Source organism: Haematobia irritans, chromosome 2 (genome assembly GCF_050003625.1).
Source record: "Haematobia irritans isolate KBUSLIRL chromosome 2, ASM5000362v1, whole genome shotgun sequence".
NCBI lineage: Eukaryota > Metazoa > Arthropoda > Insecta > Diptera > Muscidae > Haematobia > Haematobia irritans.
In genome coordinates this window covers 20819690-20830111 of record NC_134398.1, presented here as the reverse complement: position 1 = coordinate 20830111, position 10422 = coordinate 20819690, and the positions used below count along the sequence as shown (strand labels likewise).

Here is a 10422-nt window from a genome sequence, read left to right as displayed (position 1 = left end):
AAGTTAAGTGACAAATTGACAGCAATTTATTACTTGTTTGCACTTTCAGTGGGAAAGAAAGTAAAATGAAAGTATGACAAAAGGAGCGAGAGAGAGAGGAATATACAAAGAGATAAAGAAACTTGTGATTGAGTTTGAGGCCTGAATTAACATATAGACCACGATTAATTTATTTAACGTCAACTTAAGGTTTTATTGATTGCCAATCATTTGGAGGGGAACAATTAATGTCATGAAACGATACGATAGATATAAACCTTTAGAAAAACCAATAATATTCCTGGGCTATTAAGGTTATAAGGTCCCTAAAATATGAATCTCAAACTGTAACCACCCAGCAAAAAATTTTGGAAGTTGATCTAAAGGCATAAAGGCGATCGATAATTCTAAAATCTGTTTTCAGTGCATCAAAGTATTTTCATTTTATTAATCTTATCATTTCAATATAAAATTTTCGGTGGTGTATTAAAGCTGCTTGCATAATATTTGCCCATATTCTCAACAATGGATATGCGATTCTTTGGTGGTAACTTGATTTGTTGTCGTGGATAATAATCTGATGGTTTGGAATAATAGCTGGACTGTTGAATATCCTGATCATATTGTTGGTCATTCTTTTTTTGTTTTTTCTTTTTATTTTGAACTTCCTTGTAGGCAAACGCTGGTACCTGAATGAATAGGAAATAGAATACCTCCACTGCGCTGATTAGTGAACAGCCCATAAATAAACCAGCAATACCACCAAAGGCCACTAAAATTAAAAAGAAAAGTTTTCATTTCAAGATGGTATTATTTCTAAATTGACAAAATTTTCTATAGGAATAAAATTTTGACAAAATTTTTTATCGAAATATATTTTGAAAATATTTTCGATAGAAATAAAATTTTGATATAATTTTCCTTAGAAACGAAATTGTGACAAAATTTACTAAAGAAATAAAATTATGCCAAATTTACTATAGAAATAAAATTTCGACAAAATTTACTATAGAAATAAAATTTTGATAAAATTTTCTATTGAAATAAAATGTTGACAAAATTTTCTATGGAAATAAAATTTTAACAAAATTTTATATAGAAATAAAAACTTGACAAAATTTTCTATAGAATTAAAATTTTGACGAAATTTTCTATACAAATAAAATTTTGACAAAATTTTTTAAACAATAGAAATAAAATTTTGATAAAATTTTCTATAGAAATAAAATTTTGACAAAATGTTCTATAGAAATAATATTCTGAGAAAATTCTCTGTACAAATAACATTTTGACAAAATTTTCTATAGAATAAAAATTTGACATAATTTTCCATAGAAACGAAATTTTGACAAAATTTTCCATAGATATAAAATTTTGACAAAATTTTCTATAGGGATAAAATGTTGATAAAATTTTCTATTGGAATAAAATTTTGACAAAATTTCCCATAGAAATAAAATTTTGACAAAATTTTCTATAGGAATAAAATATTGACAAAATTTCCCATAGAAATAAAATTTTGACAAAATTTTCTATAGGAATAAAATTTTGACAAAATTTCCCATAGAAATAAAATTTTGACAAAATTTTCTATAGGAATAAAATTTTGACAAAATTTCCCATAGAATTAAAATGTTGACAAAATTTTCTATACAAATAAAATTTTGACAAATTTTTCTAAACAAATAAAATTTTGACAAAATTTTCTAAACCAATAAACTTTTGACAAAATTTTTTATAGAAAAAAATTTTGACAAAATTTTCTGTAGAAATGAAATTTTGACAAATTTTTCTATAGAAATAAAATTTTGACAAAATTTTCTATACAAATAACATTTTGACAAAAATTTCTATAGAAATAACATTTTGACAAAATTTTCTATAGAAATAAAATTTTGACAAATTTTACTATCGAAAAAAAATTTCACAAAATTTTCTATAGAAATAAAATTTTGACAAAATTTTTTATACAAATAACATTTTGACAAAATTTTCTATAGAAATAACATTTTGACAAAATTTTCTATAGAATTAAAATGTTGACAAAATTTTCTATAGAAATAAAATTTTGACAAAAATTGCTATAGAAGTAAAATTTTGAGAAAATTTTCTACAGAAGTAAAATTTTGAGAAAATTTTCTATAGAAGTAAAATTTTGAGAAAATTTTCTATGGAAATAAAATTTTGAGAAAATTTTCCATAGAAATAACATTTTGACAAAATTTTCTATTGAAATAAAATTTTTACAAAATTTTCTATAGAAATACAATTTTGACAAAATTTTCTGTAGAAATAAAACTTTGACAAAATTTTCTATAGAAATAAAATTTTGACAAACTTTTCTATAGAATTAAAATGTTGACAAAATTTTCTACAGAATTAAAATGTTGACAAAATTTTCTATAGAAATAAAATTGTGGAGTTTTATTGGAGTTTATTGGAATAACATTTTGACAAAATTTTCTATGGAAATAAAATTTTGACAAAATTTTATATAGAAATAGAAATTTGACAAAGTTTTCTATAAATTAAAATTTTGACAAAATTTTCTATAAATTAAAATTTTGTCAAAATCTTCTATAGAAACAAAAATTTTACAAAATTTTGTATAGAAATAAAATTTTGACAAATTTTACTATCGAAAAAAAAAATTCACAAAACTTTCTACAGAAATAAAGTTTTGACAAAATTTTCTATAGAAATATGTTCTATAGAAATATGTTGACAAAATTTTCTATAGAAATAAAATTTTGACAAAAATTGCTATAGAAGTAAAATTTTGAGAAAATTTTCTATAGAAATAAAATTTTGAGAAAATTTTTTATAGAAGTAAAATTTTCTATGGAAATAAAATTTTGAGAAAATTTTCTATAGAAATAACATTTTGAAATTTTTCTATAGAAATAACATTTTGACAAAATTTTCTATTGAAATAAAATTTTGACAAAAATTTCTATAGAAGTAAAATTTTGAGAAAATTTTCTTTAGAAATAAAAAATAATAAAAAATTTGATAAAAAATTTCTACAGAAATAAAATTTTGACAAAATTTGCTATTGAAAAAAAAAAATTCAAAAAATTTTCTATAAAAATCAAATTTTGACAAAATTATCTTTAGAAAAAATTTTAAACAAAATATTTTATTGAATTAAAATTTTGACAAAATTATCTATACAAATAAAATTCTTACCCATTAAATCAATCCATGTAAATACCAAACTTGTACAATAGATCATCATTGTTTCGGAGCGGAAATGTATATCCAAATCCACGTATGATTTACTGCCACGTATATCCGCTGGCAAAAATGTTGGCCGGATATAGGTCATGTATTGCAATGAATAGCAATTATTGATACAATTGCAACTCATTTTTTCATATGAACTTCGGACGTACTCTTCCGAACCAACTTGATGGGTATACATAAAATAATCTGAAATGAAAGCAAATTACAGCACATGTAAAAGGACCAGGGGGAGGGGCGGTCAGTTATGCGAAGAGGATTTAAGATAATAGGAAATAATGAAAATATGTGTAATCATAGAGACCGCTACCCACCATTATTACGAGCCAAACATAAGAGATCCTTAACACCACAACTACGATGATTTCCTGAAATGTGGAAAACCAAAAAAGCGATTGCAATTAACACCCAAATTCATTACATTGGCATCTTTTTGTTTTTGTTTTGCGTACCAGGCGGAAACAGCAAATTCATGGTACAATTACAATATTTTTCCAAATATTGTTGATGGCATTCTGATTGGCAATTTTCTATTTTATATTCAAAACCTGGTAAAACCATAAGATCATGGTTTTCATGTTCATCCTGAAAGTATGCAATGGAATTTTACTTAGAGAAAATGAAAGGCAAAGTATTTTACTTTAGTCAAAACAACATACGTACATCGAAAATACATTGCCTTTGAGTAGATGTTAAACTTCTGGTGTTTTCATCATAAAAATAAATCGTGGGATCAATTCCTATGGTCGTTTCGGTATTTTCTTGTATGAAATAGGGATCACGATGCCAAACATTTGGTTCGGTTATCATGACCTAAACAGAAAATGAAAAAATTTATTAAAAACAAGTATATATGGCAGAAAGTTTGGTCACGTCGTATATTATGAAGCCTTCACCATAGTTTGCCTAAAAATTCTACTAAAGACTGGCATCCACAATTGAGTTACTGGGATTGTGGCCACGTTTGCCACTTATGCCAAAAATAATCTACAAAATATTAAAAAAAGTTTACCAAAAGTCTACCAAATTAACAAAAATCCTATTTTGAAGTTCTTGGTTAGTATAACAAAAAATTTTGTTTTATTCGAAAGTAATCATTTATATTATATTTATAAAAAATTCTGTCAAAATTTATTTTCTATACAAAATTTTGTCAAAATTTTAGTTCTATAGAAAATTATTTCAAAATTTTATTTCTATAGAAAAGTTTGCCAAAATGTTTTTCTATAAAAGATGTTTTTAATATTTTATTTCTATGGTAAATTTTGTCAAAAAATTATTTCTATGGAAAATTTTGTCAAAATTTTATTTCTATGGAAAATTTTGTCAAAATTTTATGTCTATAGAAAATTTTACCAAAATTTTATTTCCATAGAAAATTTTGTTAAAATTTTATTTGTATAGAAAATTTTGTCAAAATTATATTTCTATATAATTTTTTTCAATATTTTTTTTCAACAGTAATTGTTGTCAAAATTTTATTTCTGTAGAAAGTTTTGTCAAAATTTTATTTCTATAAAAAATTTTGTCACAATTTTATTTCTATAGAAAATTTTGTCAAAATTTTATTTGTATTGAAAATTTCATTAAAATTCTATTTCTATAGAAATTTTTGTCAAGATTTTATTTCTATAGAAAATTTTGTCAAAATTGTATTTCTATAGAAAATTTTATTAAAATTCTATCTGTATAAAAAATGTTTTCAAAATTTTATTTCTATAGAAAATTTTGTCAAAATTGTATTTCTATAAAAAATTTTATTAAAATTCTATTTGTATAAAAAATGTTTTCATAATTTTATTTCTATTGAAAATTTTGTCAAAATTTTATTTCCATAGAAAATTTTGTCAAAATTTTATTTCTATAGAAAATTTTGTTAAAATTTTATTTGTATAGAAAATGTTGTCAAAACTTTATTTCTATAGAAATTTTTGTCAAAATTTTATTTCTATAGAAAATTTTGTCAAAATTTTATTTCTTTAGAAAATGTAGTCATAATTTTATTTCTATTGAAAATTTCATAAATATTGTATTTCTATAGAAAATTTTGTCAAAATTTTATTTCTATAGAAAATTTTGTCAAAATTTTATTTCTATAGAAAATCTTGTTAAAATTTTATTGTTGTTTTTGATCTCAGCTTAAAGCCATGCATTGACTAACTACAAGTGTAGCTTAACCAACAGAGGAAAAGTATGCTTGTCAAATTTATTTGGGCAAAGCCCTATAGACTGCAAGATGGTTGGATGTACAGCTGTTTCGGAATTACCACATTCCTCATCAGCATCCTCTACTTGCAGTAAAACTATCAACCAATTATTAGAATAAATTCGGGTAATTCACTCAACCCAAAGTGAACTGCACTTGAACTTCCCGAAAAAGGTTGTGATAGTCGGTTACTGCCTAAACAAATTTGCCAGCATATCTCTTTTCCTTTGCCAAACTCAAATCATCGATTTGAATGTATTTGGCTGGGTTTGTTTTTGAGCGTGCTTCCTCTATCTTCATTCATTTTGTTTGTTATTTTTGGCTTCTCTTCAATCGTTATTGTTGTTTTTGATCTCAGCTTAAAGCCATGCATTGACTACACTACAAGTGTAGTTTCTATAGAAAATGTTCTCAAAATTTTATTTCTATTGAAAATTTCATTAAAATTCTGTTTCTATAGAAATTTTTGTCAAGATTTTATTTCTGTTGAAAATTTTGTCAAAATTTTATTTCTGCAGAAAATTTTGTCGAAATTTTATTTGTATAGAAAAATTTGTCAACATTTTATTTGTATAGAAAATTTTGTCAAAATTTTATTTCTATAGAAAATTTTGTCAAAATTTTATTTCTTTAGAAAATGTTGTCAAAATTGTATTTCTATTGAAAATTTCATTAATATTGTATTTCTATAGAAAATTTTGTCAAAATTTTATTTGTATAGAGAATTTTGTCCAAATTTTATTTCTATAGAAAATTTTGTTAAAATTTTATTTCTATAGAAAATGTTGTCAAAATTTTATTTCTATTGAAAATTTCATTAAAATTCTATTTCTATAGAAATTTTTGTCAAGATTTTATTTCTATAGAAAATTTTGTTGAAATTTTATTTGTATAGAAAATTTTGTTGAAATTTTATTTGTATAGAAAATTTTGTCAAAATTTTAGTTGTATAGAAAATTTTGTCAAAATTTTATTTCTATAGAAAATTTTGTCAAAATTTTATTTCTATAGAAAATTTTGTTAAAATTTTATTTCTATAGAAAATTTAGTTAAAATTTTATTTGTATAGAAAATGTTGTCAAAACTTTATTTCTATAAAAATTTTTGCCATCTTGCAGTCTATAGGGCTTTGCCCAAATAAATTTGACAAACATTCTTTTCCTCTGTTGGTTAAGCTACTCTTGTAGTTTAGTCAATGTATGGTTTTAAGCTGAAATAAAAAACAACAACAATGCTTAAAGAACAAAACCAACAATAACAAAACAAAACAAATGGAAAAATTTTATTTCTTTAGAAAATGTTGTCAAAATTCTATTTCTATAGAAATTTTTGTCAAGATTTTATTTCTATAGAAAATTTTGTCCCGATTGTATTTCTATAGAAAATTTTATTAAAATTCTATTTGTATAAAAAATAGTTTTCAAAATTTTATTTCTATTGAAAATTTTGTCAAAATTTTATTTCTTCAGAAAATTTTGTCAAAATTTTATTATTAAGTACATTTTCTATAGAAATAAGATTTTGACAAAATTTTCTATAGAAACAAAAATTTGACCAAATTCTATATATAGAAATTAAACTTAAAATTTTTTTAAATTTTCTATAGAAATAAAATTTTGACAAAATTTTTTTTTAGAAATAAGATCTCATCAAGCTTTATGAAAAATTTTGTCAAAATATTATTTCTATGAACAATTTTATTTCTACAGAAGACTTTGTCAAAATTTTATTTCTATAGAAAACTTTTTCAAAATTTTATGTCTATAGAAGACTTTGTCAAAATTTTATTTCTATAGAAAACTTTTTCAACATTTTATGTCTATAGAAAATTTTGTCAAAATTTTATTTCTATAGAAAATTTTGTTAAATATTGTTTCTATAGAAAATATTGACAAATTTTGTTTTCTATAAAAACATTTTTTTTTTAAGTTTTAACAAAATTTTCTGTAGAAATAAAATGTTGACAAAATTTTCAGTAGAATCTAAATATTGACAAAATTTTCTATAGAAATAAAATTTGACAAAATTTCCAATAGAAATAAAATTTTAACAAAATTTTCTATAGAGATAAAATTTTGACAACAAAGAAATAAAATTTTGAAAAAATTTTCTATAGAAATAAATTTTTGAGAAGATGTTCTATAGTAATAAAAAAATTAAGTAAATTTTGCTATAGAAATAAAATTTTGACAAAATTTTCTATAGATATAAAATTTTGACAAAATTTTCCATTGAAAAAAAAACATTGAGAAAATTTTCTAATGAAATAAGATTTGTAAGCATATTTTAATGAAATAAACTTTGCAAACATTTTGTATAGAAATAAAAGTTTGTCAAGATTGTCCATAAAAATAAAATATTGACAAAATTTTCTGTATAAATAAAATATTGACAAAATTTTCTGTATAAATAAAATGTTTACAAATTTTTCTATAGAAATACAATTTTGACAATATTTTTTATTAAAAATATTGACAAATTTTTCTATAGAAATACAATTTTGACAATATTTTTTATTAAAAATATTGACAAATTTTTCTATAGAAATAAAAAATTGAATAAATTTTCTACAGAAATAAAAAAATTGAAAAAAAATCTATAGAAATAAAATTTTGACAAAATATTCTATAGAAATAAAATTTGGACAAAATTTTCTGTAGAAATAAAATTTTCAAAAAAAAAAATCTATAGAAGTAAAATTTTCAAAATTTTTTTATAGAAATAAAATTTTCAAAAAATTTTCTATAGAAACAAAATATTGTCAAAATAAAATTTGTTAAAATAAAACATATTTGGTTGGTAGTGTTTTGCTAAATTATTTTCCAAATTTTGTTAGTTCATATTCTGTTAAATTTTGGCGGACACATCTTACCGTAATTCCTTTTTCAACATCGTTGCTATAGTGTTTCTCCTTATTAATCATAACCTTTGCCCTGAGAGCACTAAGGGGTCCACAACTTCCAGTACGCCAAGGATATTTCGGATCCTTTTTCTGCTTTTGTTTACCCTCTTCAGTTTCGAGAGTATTAAAACTCCAACAAATACCATTTTTACTACGACGCTTAAGGAAAATATCACAACAATTCATATCATGATGACGCCAAACGCAATCGTTTAATAGTTCATCACAACGCCAGGTCATAAATTCAAATACTTCAGTGAAATTAATATGGGCCACCAAATCAATGGGGTGACCATTTAAAGCAGAGAAGACATCAAATCTTCCAAATTCCAAACGATCATAGAGACCTATGACTTTTTCGAACATTTGCAGAGTTTCGTTATTTGTTTCTCCAGGCAGAAATCGATCTTTAGCCTCTTGTATACGATCCCAATTAAGGTGATTAACATTGCATATGGTTATGACGGGAAAGGGAATTTTGTATACAGGTGCCCCAGTGTCATCTACAATCGATTGCAAATTGCCTTCGTTGAATCGTTCCGATAGAACAATACACACATAAGTTGTTCCAAAAACAGCCAAACTGAAAGTTATTAGCCAAAAAAATCTGAAAGAAAAAAACCAATGTCAGCTTCAAATTCCAAATTATAACGGATTCTTCAAATTAAAAAATATTTTCTTAATTCCAAAAAACACTTTAAACTAAAGATGCAAAATCCTCAAAAAAAAAAATCTTAGAATAAATTTGAAGCGTTTTTGTATTAAATCTATAGATTTAAAATTTCAGTTAATTTAAGGACGATTTATTTAAATTAAAATTTTGTTTCATTACTTTAAAGAAAATTCGAAACAAATTTGGATATCTAATTGGAATTCATTGTAATATTATCATCCCTCACTTTTTTGTTGCACTTCTTAATCTCACCTCTCGTATTTATTTGCAGTTCTACTAAAAAGTCGTCCCATACCATGCACTGTGGTCTTTTCACTAAAGGTCGCCAGTAATTCCATAGCATCATTTTTGACCTTTTTAATGGATTTCCTACGTAATCTCACACTATCAGAGGCATATTTTAGATTAAGTTGACGTATGGCCTCTGGCTGAGCTGGCTTAAAATCAGGATATGCCATAATAGTCATATCTATGCAATGATAAAATCAAAATAAATTCTTTCTATGAAATGAACCAAGCAAATTCCCTCACCGTATAACCTTCTTTGCCTAAATGCCAATTCGTGACTGGAATGATATGAGTGGACAATGACAAAAAATATACTTGCAAATAAAATGGAAGTTTATGGTCAAGTGTTTGATTTAATTGAATGGCCAAGGGGCTAAGCCAATTAACCAGAAAGTCAACATTTCATATTGACACTGACACTGGTCAACAATCACATTTTGATATTGAAAATCATGTATGGTGTGGTTATCACAGTTGCCACTCGAGCCAAAAATAATCTATCAAATTTTGTAGAAATATTTTTTCATTTCTATCTAAAATTTTCTGAAAATTTCATTTCTATATGAAATTTTGCCAAAATTTAATTTCTATAGGAATTTTTTTGAAAATTTAATTTCTGTAGAAAATTTTATGTTCACAGGAATTTTTCTGAAAAATTCATTTCCATAGGAAATTTTGTGAAAATTTCATTTCTATGGGAAATTTTGTCAAAATTTCATTTCTATGGGAAATTTCATTTCTATAGGAAATTTTCTGAAAATTTCATTTCTATAGGAAATTTTCTGAAAATTTCATTTCTACAGGTTAGGTTAGGTTAGGTGACAGCCCGATGTATCAGGCTCACTTAGACTATTCAGTCCATTGTGATACCACATTGGTGAACTTCTCTCTTATCACTGAGTGCTGCCCGATTCCATGTTAAGCTCAATGACAATGGACCTCCTTTTTATAGCCGAGTCCGAACGGCGTTCCACATTGCAGTGAAACCACTTAGCCAAGCTTTGAAACCCTCAGAAATGTCACCAGCATTACTGAGGTGGGATAATCCACCGTTGAAAAACTTTTTTGGTGTTGGTCGAAGCAGGAATCGAACCCACAACCTTGTGTATGCAAGGCGGGCATGCTAACCAT

General features: G+C 24.1%; 1 protein-coding gene across 1 annotated transcript; it reads right to left on the bottom strand.

Annotated features, from left to right (window-relative positions):
- Positions 1–396: 396 nt before the first annotated feature.
- On the bottom strand, positions 397–9488 carry LOC142227237 (pickpocket protein 19-like). Its single transcript, XM_075297662.1, has 7 exons — positions 9256–9488; positions 8301–8937; positions 3886–4035; positions 3675–3807; positions 3537–3590; positions 3169–3411; positions 397–751 (listed from the first exon to the last, which is right to left on the bottom strand). The coding sequence occupies exons 1-7, from the start codon at positions 9468–9470 to the stop codon at positions 441–443; spliced, it is 1743 nt and encodes a 580-aa protein (XP_075153777.1). The 5' UTR covers positions 9471–9488; the 3' UTR covers positions 397–440.
- Between the last annotated feature and the right edge of the window lie 934 nt (positions 9489–10422).